This window comes from Stegostoma tigrinum, chromosome 24 (genome assembly GCF_030684315.1).
Source record: "Stegostoma tigrinum isolate sSteTig4 chromosome 24, sSteTig4.hap1, whole genome shotgun sequence".
NCBI lineage: Eukaryota > Metazoa > Chordata > Chondrichthyes > Orectolobiformes > Stegostomatidae > Stegostoma > Stegostoma tigrinum.
The window spans coordinates 33,354,211-33,372,677 of record NC_081377.1 but is presented as its reverse complement, the minus strand read 5'-3'; the positions used below and the strand labels follow the sequence as shown (position 1 = coordinate 33,372,677).

Sequence of the window (18,467 nt, the reverse complement as noted above, 5' to 3'; positions counted from 1 at the left end):
CATTAATTGCTCTTAATTTACTTTTAAAATCTCTCTGGATTATCCTTAACCTTGTCTGCCAAGGCTATCTCATGTTCCCTTTTTTGCCCTCCTGATTTCCCTCTTGAGAATGCCCCTACACCCCTTATACTCTGCAAGAGATTCATTTGATCCCAGTTGTCTACACCTAATATGTGACTCCTTCTTATCCGTGACCAGAACCTCAATATATTTATTTATTTATCCATTGTTCCCTATTTCCACCAGCCTTACCTTTCATTCTTATCAGGACCATAATGCCTCTGAACTCTCATTCTCTCACCTTTGAAAGCCTCTCACTTGCCAGCCATCCTTTTCCTGTGAAGTCTACTCCATTCAACTTCTAAAAGTTCCTGTCTCATATTGTCAAAATTGGCCTTACTTAAATTAAGGACTTAAAACTTTTATACAAGGTTTATCCCTTTCCATAACTATTTTAAAACTAATAGATTTTGATCACTGGTCCCAAAGTGCACAGTCACTTGCACTGTCTTGTTTCCCAACAGAAGGTCAAATTTTGCTCTCTCTCTAGTAGGTACATCTACACATGGATAAAGAAAATGTTCTTGAACACGTTTAACAAATTCCTCTCCATCCAAGTCCTTAACACAATGGCAATCCCAGTCTATGTTTGGAAAGTTAAAATCCCCACTTATTACAACCCTATTATTCTTACATATATCGGAGATCTCTTTCGATATTTGGTCTTCAGTTTCCTTCTGGCTATTGGCAGCCTATTGTACAATCCCATATAGGTGATCATCTCCTCTTTATTTTTGAATTCCACCCATATAGCTTCATTGGACAATACCTCAGGAATATACTTAGTACAGCAGTTATGTTTTCCCTGATCAAAAATTCTACAACCCTCCTTTCTATCTTTCCTATTGCATCCAAACCCCTGAACACTGAGCTGCCAGTCTCTGTCCCTCCCTCAGCCATGTTTTTGTAACTGCTGGATGTCTCAGTCCCATGTTCCCATACATGCTGAGTTCATTGGCCTTAACCGTCAGATGCCTTGCATGGAAATAAATGCAGTTTAGTTCTTCAGAGTTACCTCATTCTTTGACTTGGTCTTGCCTGTCTTGTCTAATTAATTTGCTTTCTTTAATTTCTGAATCATTCTCCTCTGTCTATTTTCACTATTACTTAGGATGCCCCATTCCTCGTCCATATTTGTTTAAAAGGTTCTCAAGAAACACTAGCAAATCTCCCTCATGACATCAGTCCTCCTTCAGTTCAGGCCCTTTTGAACAGGTATCTTCTGCCCTGGAAGAGATCCCAATGATCCAAAAATCTGAATCCTTGCCCACTGCACCATCTCCTCTGCCACTGGTTTATCTGCCCTAATTTCTTATCCCAACTCTCACTAGCACCCAGCACCGGAAATAGTCCAGATTTTACCTTTTAGCCTCTTATCTAACTTCCTACATTCATTCTGCAAAGCCTCAACCCTTTCGCTAACTATATCATTCTTACCAATGTGTACAACCACTTCTGGCTTTTCATTCTCCCCTCTGACTGGTGTGCATCATTATAAGAATTTAACTCAGTTTATAGTTAAAACTTGTGAAGGAACCACATTTGTACTTTGAAAAATGTAAATCAAATGTCACACAAGATATAACAATGATAAAGATTTGCAGAAAAGTAGAGTTGTATTAATTTAAACAGGTATTACAGCTAAGAAAATAAAGAATCACAAATAAAAATATGCAATTATCGGATACCAGAACAGAGTTTGATTACACAGGTGATAATATATCAATCTTTAATTATAAAGGATATTAGTTAAATATACCAAATTTATTACATATTTTGGTTTTTGATGACTTGAAAAAATTACATATATTAAACCACTAGAAAAAGTTCACGTCAGTTTTGCATCCATTGTGTAACTGCAATCTTGCAGGGTAGCTTCCATTACAATTTTAAGATAAAATGAAATCACAAATTTTTCAATTCAAATCCAAAAGCAAACTGTATATATGTAGTCTTAAGGGAAAATAACATAAGTATGCCCAAGAAATGTAAAGGTCGCACAACAAAAAATGTTGCAGCAATCAAATAGAAATCAATTTCTTCAGTTCATTCAACTCCTCCATCTTGCACTTTGCAAAATTATAGTTAGTAATTTCCTTAACTGTATAAATCACATAATTCAGTTTGTATGCACTGTATTGCAATCAGTCTTCAGAACTGTACAACAAATTGTATCAGTAAACTAGTGCAAAAACCTTTTGCTAATTATCAGGATATTAAAATGAAATTGGTCTTTGTATAGCCTGTTGCTTTTCTTAAGAGAATATACTGGCTGTGTATAATATGTGAATTATACAATAAAGATATACTATTCCATAACAGAATCACTTTATTTAACAATGACTCAACCAGCAGACAATATTCTTAACATGGCAGCACTTGACAAGTGCAGATTTTAACAAGGCATATCTCAAAAAGAACTGAATGACGTACACATTGCTAAGGTGACACCGCACTAATACAAATCCCATGCACACTTGATTCAGATGCTGTAAACATATAATCCAAAGCAAAAAGGTTCCAACAATTGTAGCTTATAGATATTTCTATTGGAATCAAGCGCAATGGATTTAAATTTAATATATGTCAGCTTGCTGGAGACTGTATTATGAAACCTAAAATGTGAAGTGATTGGGGGACAACTGGACTCTTAACCCCAAATGTTAATAGCAAAATAATTGCTGCTAAAAGGAAACTATGTCAATCTTTCTGCTTTGCATGCCTCATAGCTATGAAAATGCATTCCATGTGCTTTAGATTATTGCTTATTCTTTACTATGTAAACATTAACCAGTCGTGGATCTTACATTTAAGGAATCAATGCAAAATGCACACAAACAACAATTATTACTGATATCAACAAATCAATACATGCACTTGTTTGGTCAGCAATTATTCTGACATATCAATATATCAGTCTGGGTCAATGGAACTTGTTACTGAAGTAATGGTATAAGATGACAGAAATCTATACATGATTTCCATATTTTAAAAAATAATATTACGGGCTCAAGATTTTGCTTAACTGATTAGTTTAAAGGGAAATTATTTAATAGACACTTTGAAAGGTTTCTTAATTCAAATGACTCTATCGTTACATCATATTCAAGAGATGGCAATCATCTGTGAAATTTACGGCTGCACAACTATTTTATTGTCAATTAATCATAGATAAAATACTCAATAAAAGTTCAGACTAAACTCTGCTCACAGAATGCATTTTTTAAAAGGAATTAGTTTCCAAAAATGTTGAATCATGAACAGACTGCTTTGATAGCAGTTTCTATAATGAAAAATATTACAGTGTGAGAAAGAAACAGTGTTTACGATAAAATTCATTTGCTTGGAGGCAAGAAAAAAATAGACGAGCTGTTAAGAAAGTAAAGTAATAGCATGGCCTCGTCTGCTCCACCATTCAGTAAGATTATGGCATAACTTCTACACTAATTTTATTTTCCAACCTGGTACCCATAAATGTTACTAAGGGTATTTTATGAGCCACAAATATTCAGTATGAAGGAGATAGAAAAGAACATTTGCAAGGAAATTGAAATAGGCAAGAATCGTATACTTCAAGAGTGCTATATAAATGCAACTTATTTTTGCTGAACTGACAACGGTAGACTTAAACAACCCAAATATTAAATGGGATAAAAATTGTATTTACAAAAGCGAAGAGAAGGCAGGTCCAAAGTGCATTAATCAGTGTGGTTCCTGTTAAACACAGAAAGCTGGTATTGCTGGATCTAGTTCTGGGGAATTCAAGTGGGTCAAGTGGAAAAGTTCCAGTGAACTTGTTTCTTGAGAATCATGAGCATAGCATTATAAAGGTTAAATGAGTTCTGATGAAGGAGAAGAAACAGTCTAGGATAAAAATATTTAACTAGGGCACGGCTAATTTTGGTGAAAGAATGAGGACAGACAATACATGTGAAATAGTTCAACTTTAAAAAGGGTGCAAAAATCAGAAATCTGAGGGAAGTTATGCATAAATCTTTGAAGGTGAAAGGACAGGTTTAAAAAAAAGTTAATCAAGAACTCTAGTACCCTGAGCCTTTTGGAAGCCAAATTTACAAAAGACCAGAAGTTATGCCAAACCTATCCAAAATATCAATTATGCAGTAGCAAGAATAGTGTGTCCAATTCTGAGCACCACACTTTAGGAAGTGCATGAAGGCTTTGGTGACAGTATGAAAGAGGTTTACCAGAATTGCTCCTGGAACAAGATTACAGTTACTTGTACAGGCTGGAAAAGTTGGAGTTGTTCTCCTTGTAGTAAGGAGCAAGGCTAAGAACTTAGACAGAGACTTAAAAAGTGCATAAAATAGAGCTAAAAGATCAAAATCCAGGAGCACAAAAGCTGACGTTTTGGGCCTAGGCTCAAAATGTCAGCTTTTGTGCTTCTAAGATGCTGCTTGGCCTGCTGTGTTCATCCAGCCCCACACTTTGTTACCTTGGATTCTCCAGCATTTGCAGTTCCCATTATCTCTGCTCAAAATCCAGAAGGCACAGATTTAAAGTATTTGGGAAAGCAACAGGCAACATGATTTTTTTTTATACAATGGGTAGGTAAATTTGTAATGAAACAGGTTCAAAAGTAGCTTTCAAAGGGGAATTGGCTAAATACTGCAAGGCATTAAAATTGTAGAGATATGGGAAAACAGCCTGTCAGTAGGACTAAGTGGAATACTATTTGAAAGAGCCGAAAGACCCTCACCTGGACCATACTATAAGGTAGTAGATTCGCCAACTTTAGGTACATTTAAGTCGTCACTGGATAAGCATATGGACGTACATGGAATAGTGTAGGTTAGATGGGCTTCAGATGGGTATGACAGGTCGGCACAACATCGAGGGCCGAAGGGCCTGTACCGTGCTGTAATGTTCTATGTTATCTTATGATTTTAGTGTGAAACTGAGCCATGCAACAAAAGAGATGTTGGCTTCATCCCTAGGCAATTCTAGGTTTACTGCTCCAAATTGCATCCAGGGCTAAACACATGAAAAGATCCTTCATTATTTGTGTGATGCAGAGCACATTTATGCATTCAACTACTGGAGGAAGTTATTTCCTTTTGAACAAATACCTATGAAGATTTAGTAACATTTAATCTGATCACTACTAATAATGTTTAATTTAATATTGATTGAAAAGAAAATAACAGTCTTGAAGTGAATCGCATTCATTATCTTTTCCCAATATTTGCTTAAGGTAAAATAATTGGACATTAAACACTGAATCACACCTTTTCTACACAATATTAACAAAAAGATGAACAGATATTAATAAGGACAGCAACTTAACAAATATCTAGCAGTGAAAATCTTAGGGAATTGAGTGAAACAAAGACTGTGGGACACAGAAAATAGATGAATTGACAATATCGCCTAAATGGACTACAATTTCCTGAATTATATCTGACGTTTTTTCAGAAATGCAGTCTACAATGTAAAGTTGCCATAGCTCCAGAGGACTCATTAGAGAGAGAGAGAGATGACTGGTGGTGGTTTAATGTAAGGTTCACAACACCACAGGCAAAGGCTAGGTTGAGATTGGGACTTTCATGGTAACCTTAGGCAGTGCAAGAACTGATGACAACCCAGGATGTTGGCAACACTCCACATTTCAAACCAGGTGTCTAGCCAATTGAGTTATCCGAACCCCTACTAGTCTACAAGAATATCTCCTTTCCTCAGAAATAACATCTCTATTTTGGAACTTCTAGACTTATTCTAACTCTTTAGAAACAAATTTGAGTTTATCTCATACAGTTTGAGTGCATTACAGATGTTGGACTCAAAATTCCATATTTGGGAAAGGTGCAAATGGGCAACTATGTCGCTACTTGATCAAGCTAATCCAAGAATTAGCGAGGATAATGTCAAGTGTTCTAAATTGTATCCCTTCTATCTATTAGCTACACTTACACATTGTAAAATGGAGCAGAAGCAGCTGATCTCATTTCAGTCATATCAAATGGTCTGTGAAGGTAAATTATTGAACTTCTGATTGACTTCACAGACATTGGTTTCTTTGGTTTTCTGAATAGCTGGAAAAAAAGGGTGGAGTAGCAGCAGGTCACTGCACAGGAAGATAGGCTCATTAGCACTAAAAAAGACCCAGCCCATCAAAAAATTCTGCTCCTTTAAAGTGAAAGAAGTTTTTAAATCTTCCAACCACCCTAGCTCCAACCTTCGTTTTGCCATCATTTTCAACCTATTGCTAGTGAAATTCATGGCTTGACCTGGCCATTATTTTGCTTAAAGGTTTTCTTAGCTTGAAGTCTATGGGCCTCTTGGTACAAAGGTATGGAACTACCACTGAACCCTGCCTTGTCCTGGCTGATATTAAGTGCTTAGCAATAACCTAATATTCATTTCTATTTATCACTGCCCACACTGTTCTAGGACTGAGGATCTTGAAGTTATTGAAAATATTTTAGATGTGGTCGACCAGAAACTGATTTTAAGACCATCTGCAGTCACAGAATGGATTTTGCATGGAAGGAAGTACTCAATCACATGGACATAATTGGTCCCCTTAATTCATTTAAATATTTGTGCATAGTTGGTGTTCCTAGGACAAAGGTGCACTGACATCCCATGGCTAGTAAAGAAATGCCTCCTACTTCATATCTCTCAATATTCTTTGCTTATTCTTGCATTACTTCTGGACCCACTGCACTCCCTATTTCTCTCCACACATTATGATTCTTCCGCTCCTACTGCAGCATTCTACAGTTGATATTCCCATCACCATTAGAACACTCATCTCCTCAGAGTTGCCATTTTAACACAAAACAACATTGTTCTACCCAGTATGCACTTTCTCACAAATGTTCAGACACAAACCTTGCACACAAAAGGAGGAGGGCTGCATCTTATGTAGTATTCTCCACACTGCAGGCAATGCCAGGAACATTACTTTTGGAAAGATTGAAGGACAAGTCCTGCAGGGTTTTCCACCTTTTTTTTTTACTTTTCTCACTTGAATCCCAAACCTCACAAAATATACACTCCGAACTTGCACCAAAGTGACAGTGCCAGGAGTTAGCCCCACTAGTGGTATTAGCAACATGGAAGGTACATTCTGCCTTATCTCAACACACCTGACCCCTCAACCAGTTCATTTGTCGCTGCCAAACAAATAGAAAAGACACACAGGTGCGAAGCTGAGTTCCAGCTGTTGAAAGTTGACCCATTAACACCCAGAACTTCTCATCTATAACAGCTATTTCAAATGGCCTCAATGCAAGTTCAGCAGTCTCACCTCTCAATCTGCCACAAGGAAATATTTCATAAAAGTTCTAGAATAGATAAGCAAGCACAGAAGTCAGACACTTTACTTTTAAATGAGCCTTCAAATAGGCATACATCTTTAAACAGGCAATCATGTAACCATTTGTCAAATTAAGGCTGGAGTCTTTTGGAACAGCAAAATACAATTTCTTTAGTTTGCTGTTGATCGTTGTAATCCTCATGTAGCACCTATGAAGGCTCACAGTTTAAGGGTCATGGCTGTGTCAGCTTTGGATCAGATGGGAGGGGGAAATGTTAGTGCTTGGCAGAGGGGAACATAGGTCAGAAGAATCTCATCAATAATTTCTGCCTTAAGAGTTGTCAAGTTGCAGCTCTACTGAATCGTGCTCTACATCTTCCGGTCCCTTAACCTCAAGCTCTTCTTAATTTGGAGACACAATTAGATCAGGCACAATTTTATCAAATGGCAGAGCAAGCCCAAAGGGCTGCATGACCAACTCTTGCTCCTAGTTCATATTTAAAGGCCTCAACTGTTAGCAGGATCAAAAGGCTGTCCATAGATTTTTCCACCTTGGAGGCACGGTCCCCTCCCACCACCCTTCACCAATTAATCCACCCACCATAAAACTTGCAAAAGACACTAAATTCCACCCATTGTTTCAAGACAATGTTTTCTCAATCTAGTTAATCTACACTTTACATTAGTGTTCGGGGGGCCCCCAGAGGAATTATGAGCCAGTAGATGTGAAATAGCTTTTGTCCTCAGAAAGCACTCTGCTATTTGTTAGTCTGTTTGTAACTAAGGGGGAAACTAGGAACTGCAGTATAGGAACAAATAAGTAACATAGGAAAGTAAGCATAAACCTGCCTGAAATGCTGTTGGTGATACAAATAAATTGAACATTGAGTGAATGGAGGCAATTCCTGCTCCAACACGGAGCCAATTTGGAATGTGTGGGTGGTGGGCACAAACCTACGTTCTGCAGTCTATGAATGAACTAGAATCCAGAAAACTAGGTAAATTGTAACACGCTCTCCTTACTTTTTGTTTGCACCCACATGGGCGAGATGATGAACTACTGCCACCTCAGAAAAAGTTGCATTGTTTCCTTCACCTTCGGCAGTCTCATCTTTCTACTCCTCTTCTGGTCTGGGAGTGTAAGAAAATTTTCGGGAAGTGTTCAGTAGCTCCACAAATTCTCTCTTTCAAAGGATTTTCACATCCTAACTGTTGCCAAAAAAGTGGTGGGGTAAAATAACTAATCAGGCACTTAATTTAATGGAGTTCAAGATTCCTTTAAATAATACTTGTGGAAGTTCCTTGCCAACTGTTCATGTCATGAACTGTTGGACAGGATAAGCACAATCTGTTTCAAAAATATACAGAAAGCAATTCCATGAAGAGCATTTTCTTTCAGGCAACTGCCAAAAATACCCAATGAGCACCGAATCAATAAGATATTGGGTCCACTTCTGATAACGATGCTAGACTGTGTAAGATGGGAGGAATGCAATCCAAAAACCATTTAAAAAGAGAAAATTGTTTGATCATCAATCTTTTCAGTTCCCTAACTGAGAAACAATGCACAGCAAAGTGCTGAGTATGGGTTAGACATCTAACTGGAAGCATAAAATCAAAGGACAACTTATGTCTGGGTTAATCTTTCAGCAAATACAACCAATCTGGTAAGGAAAGCGTTGTCTGACACCAGGATGGGTGATGTGTACTCTGGTTAGACTGGAGCAAGAGGAGAAAGAAAACATGTTTCAACAAATAAAGTAGAAAATTGCTGCTTGAAGGAAAAGCTTTATGACAGCTCCCAGATATACTAAAGTTTATTAAAGTGCACTGACTGGTTGTGGTCTGTATTAAAGTGGGCTGACCGAGTAAGCAGTGTAGTGAACAAAAACAAAAATGCTGGAAAAGCTCAGCAGGTCAGACAGTACCTGTGATGGAGAAAACAGAGTTAACATTTCGGGTCTGGTAACCCTCCCTCTGAACTCAGTTCCGAGGAAGGGTTACCAGACCCGAAACTCAGTTCCGAGGAAGGGTTACCAGACCCGAAACTCAGTTCCGAGGAAGGGTTACCAGACCCGAAACTCAGTTCCGAGGAAGGGTTACCAGACCCGAAACTCAGTTCCGAGGAAGGGTTACCAGACCCGAAACTCAGTTCCGAGGAAGGGTTACCAGACCCGAAACTCAGTTCCGAGGAAGGGTTACCAGACCCGAAACTCAGTTCCGAGGAAGGGTTACCAGACCCGAAACTCAGTTCCGAGGAAGGGTTACCAGACCCGAAACTCAGTTCCGAGGAAGGGTTACCAGACCCGAAACTCAGTTCCGAGGAAGGGTTACCAGACCCGAAACTCAGTTCCGAGGAAGGGTTACCAGACCCGAAACTCAGTTCCGAGGAAGGGTTACCAGACCCGAAACTCAGTTCCGAGGAAGGGTTACCAGACCCGAAACTCAGTTCCGAGGAAGGGTTACCAGACCCGAAACTCAGTTCCGAGGAAGGGTTACCAGACCCGAAACTCAGTTCCGAGGAAGGGTTACCAGACCCGAAACTCAGTTCCGAGGAAGGGTTACCAGACCCGAAACTCAGTTCCGAGGAAGGGTTACCAGACCCAAAACTCAGTTCCGAGGAAGGGTTACCAGACCCAAAACGTTACCTCTGGTTTCTCCTTCACAGATGCTGCCAGACCTGCTGAGCTTTTCCAGCAATTTTGTTTCTGTTCCTGATTTACAGCATCCACAGTTCTTTCAGTTTTTAAGCAGAGTACTGAACTACACTGAAACCAAAGTTTGGGTGGAGATTGAGAGGGTGCAGGGAAGACAGAGGGAGAAGATTATTAAAGTGCGCTGACTAGGTAAGCAAACTATTAAACCACACTAATACCCAGCTGAGGGGACTATCAAAGTGACAGACCTAGTGAGTGGAACATTAATGCACCAAGATCAGGTCAGCACAGTATTAAAACAAAGAAACTATACAAGCTGTGTGTTAAGCACAGACCACATAAGCACAATGTTATTGCCTATAGTTCAGATGAAAGGGGTTTTGAAGTGCACTGAGATAACCCAGAAATAGATACTTATCCTCCATGGAATGAAAAAGGGTTAGGATCCATGATGAGTAGTTTTTTTCCCAGGGCATGAACAGAAAGATTTCCTTCTAGGAAGTGGGCTATTAAAGTCCACTGAGTCACTCAATGATGGAGGCATTAAGCTAAAGTAAGAGGGTAGGGTTACGGTTAGGGTTAAAAAAAAACGCCTGGAGAAAGAACATCAACAAGCATTGAAAGGAATAGCGTAAAAGGTTTTTAAGTGCATTCAGAAGAAAATGAGTAAGTAACCAGCATTATAATTTGCTGAGAAGTCAGATAAAGAGGACTCTCATCCTGGGAGGTTAAGTAGGCAATTAATAGATGAAAGGAACAGGATATCTCAGCAGATTTCAGCACTTTAAGATTGTACTGCATATGCAGTTGAGCATGCTATTGCTGTAACTGCAGTAGCAGTACATTTTCAGAAGCTGGGCTTGTAACATTCAAAGGATTTTTTGGACATACATTATCCAAGTTAATAAGGATGACATTATAGAATTCATTTTATGGCAGAATTCTTTGGAGCAGAGTGTCCTGGTCCAGTATCATAAGTATTCAGAATGTTTCAAAAAAATCTGTGTTACAATACCAAACCCATTAACTCTACCTTGTGCTCATTAGAAACTACATCCTATTCATGACTTTAAACATCAAAAGAACTTGAATAAAACAAGTACACCTTTCAGTTTCAGTGTAATGCACAAAATAATACGAGGATTTGTAATTATTTCATCCAGTAACTGTGCTTAACTCAATGATCTTTCTTCGTTACATTCACAGGATTGTGCATTAGTAAAAACAGTTGCCAGTTTTTAAAGACTCACTGTACATAAATCAGCAGGGAAAAATAAAACTAATGGAAATAGGACAAAGCAGGAAATTATATGCGTGTTGGCCATGCCTCAGTTATTGATAAAATACTGGGATTCATAACATGAGAATGAAGAATTAAAAAGACATGCGATTAGTAGCAGCTGTCAACCATGCCATACACTCAACTTTAAATGAACTAATTTGAAGAATTTACATAGATTAAGGAAATATAGACAATGTTGTATGTTGGACTTTCAAAGGATGTTTGATAGGGTGCCACTTAAAAGGCTTGTAATGAACATCAAGGCACATAGTATTAAAAGGAATGTTATATAAATAGGCAGTGAGGTGGTGAGGGTATAGAATGCAAGGAACAAATGGATGTTCCTCAGTTTACAAGGATGTTAGTACTGTGTAAAAGTTTTGCTGTAACTTTTATTTCCCCAGTTATAGAAATAGATTGGAAATAGAAACAAGTGGGTTATGTTTAAATTTCTGGATTATAATCTGTGAAGGACTAATTTACGCAGAGAATGCAAGATGTAGGAGTAGAAGCAGACAATTCAGCCCATTGAGATCAATGAGATCACTACTGAACTCATAATCCTTAGCTCCACTTTCTTGCCCTTTCCCCCACAACTCTTGATTCCCTAATTGATTAAACATCTATCTCAGCCTCCTACATCCCTCTGTGGTAAAGAATTCCACAAGTTAACTCTAATCTGAAGGAAGAAGAAAAAATTCCTCCTCATCTCAGTATTAAAAGGGCATCTCCTTATTCTGAGATTATGCCCTCCAGGGAAACCAACCATTCTGCATCTACCCTATCAAGTCTCTTTAGAATCTTATATGTTTCAATAAGGTAGCCCTCTCATTCTTCTAAACTCCAATGAGTACAGGACTGACCTCAACCTCTCCTCATAAGACAATTCCTCCATACCCAGAATCCACCTAGTGAACATTTGCTGGATTACCTCAATGCCAGCATGTCTTTCCTTAGATAAGCAGCTCAAAACTGTTCACAGTATTCTACCTGTGGTCTGATAGTATAGTTGTATAGTTTTAGCAAGACTTCCCTATGACTGGGGAGTAGACAGATAGATGGCAGCTACAGTTTAATGGAGTGAACTATGAAAACGTACATTTTTGCAGAAAAGTGATACGCATTACCCCTTATGATGGTAACATTCTCGACATAATAGAGGAACAAAGAAACTTAGGCAAATGTTGAAAAGATCAGTGCATTATTGCAAATTCTAAAAGTGAACATATACACCTCCATTTGTATCATAAGAATATTGTGAGAATATCCTCTTAATGAAATTTAAATGTTTGACACTATTTAGTGCATTGTCTAGCAATTAGTTTGGTGTAGATTTCTTACATATTAATTTATCTTTGTTTTAGGGAGTCTTTGAGTAAGCTCAGGTGTGATAAGGAAAGCACTGCAGGAACAAATTTTGACTGGAAATGATACCATATTGCAAGATTTTTAATAGGTTATGATACAAATGCCATATATACTGCTTGAAATGGGAGAATACAAACAATAATCTGGACCCAAATCTATAAAATGAATCAGGTATGTTCAGATAGACTTTTAACTACATAATAAATTTACCTCTTACTTCATGAGTGTAGAGAAATTGGTGTTAATTATATTCCTATGTATGGCCATTATAATGATATATTTGTCCACAAAGACCACTGACGATAATTTCTGAAATTTTTGAAATCACACTGAATCACTATTAATATAATAGCAATTAGTCCAAATAAAGCTGTTATAGCAGCCGCCATATACACTTAAAGGATTTGCCAAAATATAACTGGGCCATGTCATCTTAACCTTGCATGACTTACTAATTTGTGCTTTTAGAAACATGACCCAGGTGAGTATACTATGTATGCCCTTCATTATACACAGCTAAAAACTAGGCATCCTCTCACCTCCTAAAATAAAGGAATGCATATCTATCATTACACCCTCCAATACATCCCAATAAAAGATTTTGGGGTTTTGCACAGAGCAATACTAAATATAAAAACTGAAATAATGTTGCAGTTTTTCAAAACACTGGTAAGGGTATAGTTAAAGTACAGAGTGTGGTATGGACTTTTCTTTAGTGGAAGGGTGAGTCATGGAAAGAAACAATGGAGGCTTACTTGAATGTCACTTGGAATGAGAACTTATATAAAAGAATGTCATGAGAAAAGGTCATTTTTTTCACTAGAAGGGGAAACTTAATTGGCAGATCTGAAGAAGGTTTTCAAAATTATGAACATTACAGAGTAATAAAAGTTTGCTTTCACTCATTGTGAACTAGTTGCAAGGGACTTGGACTCAAAATTACCAATAGAAGGGCAAGTGGTAAGTATTTTTCACAGTTATTATTAGAAGAGGCAATGATTTATGTATGTTGACTCAGGCATCATTTAAAATGGATTTTGAAATGCATTTGAATAGTAAGAACATAAAATGATACAAAAGTTATGTACTTAAATAAGCACAAACACAGGCCCAATCAACTAAGAGTTCTTTGTTTGAGCCATGTAATTACTTAATCAGAATAATTAAACAAAAGGCAGACTATGGTATAATGTAGTTCAGGACAATGTGATGTCCTGGACTAATTTTGATTGCTTTAAGGGGCTCAGAGAGAAAATTTTCATGATAGGCTTGGGGTTTTAGTTTTGCTTTTACCTCTCCAAGGACACATGGCACTGAGTTGGTGTGAAGTGAATGTATTGTGATGCATAATGTGGGGTACAAGCTATAATACACCCATGAGTCTTTTTCTGGCTGTCATTTTCATGTTTGCAATTGTTCTAACTTACATTGGAATCAAATTGTATAAATTCAATATAATTGAATGTTTAACTGAGCTTAGGCCCAAACAGTATAAATGTATGACTTGATAAGAACAATGTAAAATAATCAATAAAATAAGTGCCATAATTGCATACATAAAATTGTAAATGAGACAGAATGAATGTAAATATGTAACAGATTGATGTAAGTGTATATTGCACCTCAGTTATGCCTATGATAGATACCTTTGATTAGAAGTTACATGGTTATCTGGTAAAGTTTGATTGACATCAAATTAGCACCAAAATGATTTTCTTCTTGACCATAATTATCAAATAAAACTGAAGTAAAACAAAATGGGGGTGAAACTGGTGTATGCCAACAGTGCAAAAAATGATTTGCAGCAAATTCACAGATGATATTTTTCATTGCGCCAGTTTCAAATTTTCTGTTAACTTGGAAAATATTGCAAAGCTTTTGAATTCCAAATCAAGTAAAAACCAAGTGGGATATGAAAATCAATCTCCAAAAAAGTGTCTGAACTCTTGTTCTGTGTACCTTAGTGTAAAGAATATCAGGAGAGATGAAGCTTTAGCTGCCAATTTACTAAGTGTCCACTTCATGCTGCTGGCAGTGCCCCATTTTACTACCAATACTTCAGGATATTTTGATTCAGATTGTATTGATTAAAAAGTATTCGATGTGAAAAATGAAAAATAACATTTAAATTGTGAAATTTGCCTTGGGTTCTAGTGTAAAGTGGACAGAATGTAAACGGCAAGACAAAACTGCTACTACTCAAGGTGAATTTCAAGTTGGTAATATTTCATTTCTTATATTCTTTCTTCAAACACTTGACTAATTTAGTTATATTCTTATCTTCATTATTTAGCATATTTGTTAATTTATTTAAGATAAATAATTAACAAACATGTTAAGGTACCACATAGAAACATTTTATACAAATACACCAATCAGCGACCCAACAGAGAAAATGAAAGGCCTAGTCAATGAGTAATGGAACCTCAGAATCACCAGATCATGATGTCAATGCAATATTTGGTCATAGTACCAGAAGATGCTAGTTTAATTACAAATATAAAGAACTGAATATGCACTTACTTTGCTTAACACAAGTTCTTTTATAAAGTGAGAGGAAAGTAAATTAACAGCCTTTACACTTATAAAATTTTAATCCTTTGGTCAGAAAGAAGAGTCAAATTGATCCTTGCATTCTCCCTCATTCAAGCCTTGTGGAAAAGTAATATATTTGAGACTTTACTTTCAGCGTGGCCCCTGACAAGCAGCCAATAGGGCCACTCATCTCCTCACAGAGGAAATCAATGTGTCCAGAGCAGATCAAACACCACAACACATCGATTACACTGCTGACTCTTAACCCATTTCTATCTAAATCGATAAATGTCCTTTACTGGAAAGGAAATGCATCTCAACCCAAAAGACTGATAAAGGTTAACCGTTCTTCAGGGTATATTTGTTTACTGATCATTTGTGATCACTTGTTCTTGTGAGTTCCTTTGTATTATAGGCAGAGGATGGGCCTCTGTGTTGAATACCCAGTGTTCTGGAGACAGCAGTTCATCTTCAGAGAACAGCACATAAAGGTACCTTGTTTGAGGAGATAAATGAAAAAAAAAGGATTAGCACCTGAAATAATGAAAATGAAGAACAATTATATTATTTCTCTCCAGGTGAATTTGGTATGAAGGAGGATCAGGCAGGAGAGGCAGATGGGATCCCACTGCCTTTCTCCTTCTGTCTTGATTATGTCCATGGCATGAATTCTCATAGATGACCAATGCACCATGAACTGAGGTCTTAGGTTGTTAATTAATGCACAGTGTGGCAAGCAGGGGATGTTCCACATGGAAGCTGGAAAAACAAACCACGTGGGGGAGCTGGGATTCTTGTTTAAAGGCGTTCAGTGCCTGATTAAGGACCAGTATCTGGAAGTTAGGTGCTGCTGACAGCCATTGCTATGGCCCATGAAGCAGCCACTAAGGAACTCAATAGGCTCTGTGGTAGGTTGGCTGCCTGACATCTTGCCTGCATTCACGCCCTCCAAAATTTCAAGATCGGAGCAGGCAGAGAAGTGGAGGGAAGTTCACCAGAGGATTAACATGCCCTCCTCACCTTGAAACCTGCTGGTGGAGGTGCATAAAACCCAACCAATTGTTTTAGTACTCCATGCAGCTTATCTGAATATATCAGGAGCAATAAATATCAAAAAGTACTCGAGAAACTCAGCAGATCTGGCAGCATCTATGTAGAAATAAACAGAGTTATTGTTTTGAGTCTGTTACGACTTCTTCTGAAGGGCAGTTCTATCGAATTTGAAATATTAACTCTGTTGCTCCGTCCACAGATGCTGCTGGACCTGCTGAGTTTTTCCAGCTTTTTCTGTTTGTTTCAGATTTCCAGTATTTTGCTTTTAATTGAGCATTTTTAAAATTTTGCTTTAATACTTACTTTAATGTCTCTGCAAGAAAAAAGCTCTGCTGGACATCATCATGATGTGGCAAGGTGCTGTACACATCTCTTAGCCCAGAAAATCCTGCATCTACTCGACAGTACTGCTCCAGAGCCTGTGCAAATAAAAAAATTGGGGCTAAATTTAGCTTGTTGCTCTTCTTCAAAACTCTACTCTGTCTTACCTCAGAATACAGACGAGAATTTCCCTCCTATGGACTCTTCAAGCTAATCTTGTCCATTAGACATACCTTGTGCTCCTTTGACCCATTCCCACAATACGACAGAAATTTCCCTTCCAGTTCCCATCTTAGCCAGTATTATTAACAGTTATTTCTTGCCTATTTTCCCGGAAATCTTTGTTTGGATCCTGCCAATTAGATATGCATCCTTGTTACAATACCAAAATGGCTCTTACAAATATCTTGAATTAACTCATGTCATCCTTCTTAATTTATCTAGGGCTTTTGACATGGTTGATCGCACCACCCTCCCTTTCCAATGTCAACCAACTCACTGGAATGTTTTCATCTGGTTCCATTCTCATCTATCCGACTGAAGTCAGAGTCTCACTTGCAATGATGTTTCTCTTCCTGCTGCTGCGGCCATACTTTTGGTGCCCCAGAAAAGTCAATCTTTAACCCCCTCCAATTTTCTCAGCTACGTGCTACATCTTGGTGACATCACCCAAAAGTAGAGGGCTGGCTAACGCATGCACAGTGATGACATCTAACTCACCCTCACCTTTTGGCTAAATTATCAGATTGCTTACATTAAATATTGGGGAGACTGAAACCATTGTTTTTGGTCTTCACTCCAAATTCCAATTCTGAGCTAGCAATTCCATCTCTCTAACTGATGACTGCCTGTGATTAAATAACACTGTTCACAATCTTGGTATTATATCTGATCCAAAGATGAGCTTCTGGCCATTGATTCACACCTTCACTACGAGTCCCCATTTCCAGGTGTGTAGTACTGCCTGATTTCATCCTTGCCTCAGCTCATTTGCTGCTCAAACCCTCATTTATGCCTTTGTTACCTCAATATTTGATTAATTAATAGACAACTGGTCTTATACATTTTAGCCTTTCTAAATGTGAAAATCATACAAAACACTGCTGCCTATGAGTTAGCATGTACGGAGTTCCATTCACATCTGCTTACTGACCTACATTGGCTCCTAGTCTGGCAATTCTTGATTTAAAAATCCTCACTCTTGTTTTAAATCTCTCCATGCCACTGTCCCTCCCTATTCTGTAATCTCTTCAACCCACTGAAACAGACACTCCTCAAATCCTATCTTTATGATCAAGCTATTGATCATCTGACATAATGTCTCCCTAAGTGACACAGATATTATATCTTGTCAAATATAGCTTATGAAGTCATTATTACACTAAAAGTGCTTATAAAATGCAAAGTTGTAACAGACAGATTATATAGTTAGTGCATTAAGTTTACTGATTAAGCACTGAAATTTCATAGGACTTCCACAAATCCCCTATGTAAACACATATAAATACAACTGGGTGGAATCTTCCCAGGAACTGAAGAACAAGGGCATCAGCAAGAAAGTTGGGCAAATCACATCTGATGGTCAATAAAGGGCTTCTTGACATCAAGAGAAAGAAATCCCATTTTTTGACCATGTGTTGGATACCAAAATGAGATTCTTGTCAATGAGCAACAAGAGGCCTACTTACACACATTAGCATGCATTAACACCTAAGTATTACCTAATAGTACCTTATTAACATGCAGTTTCCTATTCTTCCATGAGCTGGATAGAAACTAGACAGTAACAGTTCCTGACATGAAAGTCAGAATGGTTACCTAGTGACTCCATCTCTGGGTCAGATATAACACCAAGGCTGCAAGTAGTCTTGTTCAGTCTCAGACAATCATCGGGTAGAGAGATGGAGTGAAT

At 37.8% G+C, this 18,467-nt stretch overlaps 1 protein-coding gene across 1 annotated transcript in view; it reads right to left on the bottom strand.

Moving 5' to 3' along the window:
- Nucleotides 1–1,704: 1,704 nt before the first annotated feature.
- The window catches only part of LOC125464956 (mannosyl-oligosaccharide 1,2-alpha-mannosidase IA-like), a 137,789-nt gene continuing 121,026 nt past the window's right edge, over nt 1,705–18,467 (bottom strand). Inside the window, exons 11-12 of the mRNA XM_048557924.2 lie at nt 16,538–16,653; nt 1,705–15,676 (exon numbers count right to left, since the gene is read on the bottom strand). Coding sequence (XP_048413881.1) covers nt 15,547–15,676; nt 16,538–16,653 — 246 coding nt within the window. The 3' untranslated portion in view covers nt 1,705–15,546. The remainder of the gene's footprint in view (nt 15,677–16,537; nt 16,654–18,467) is intronic.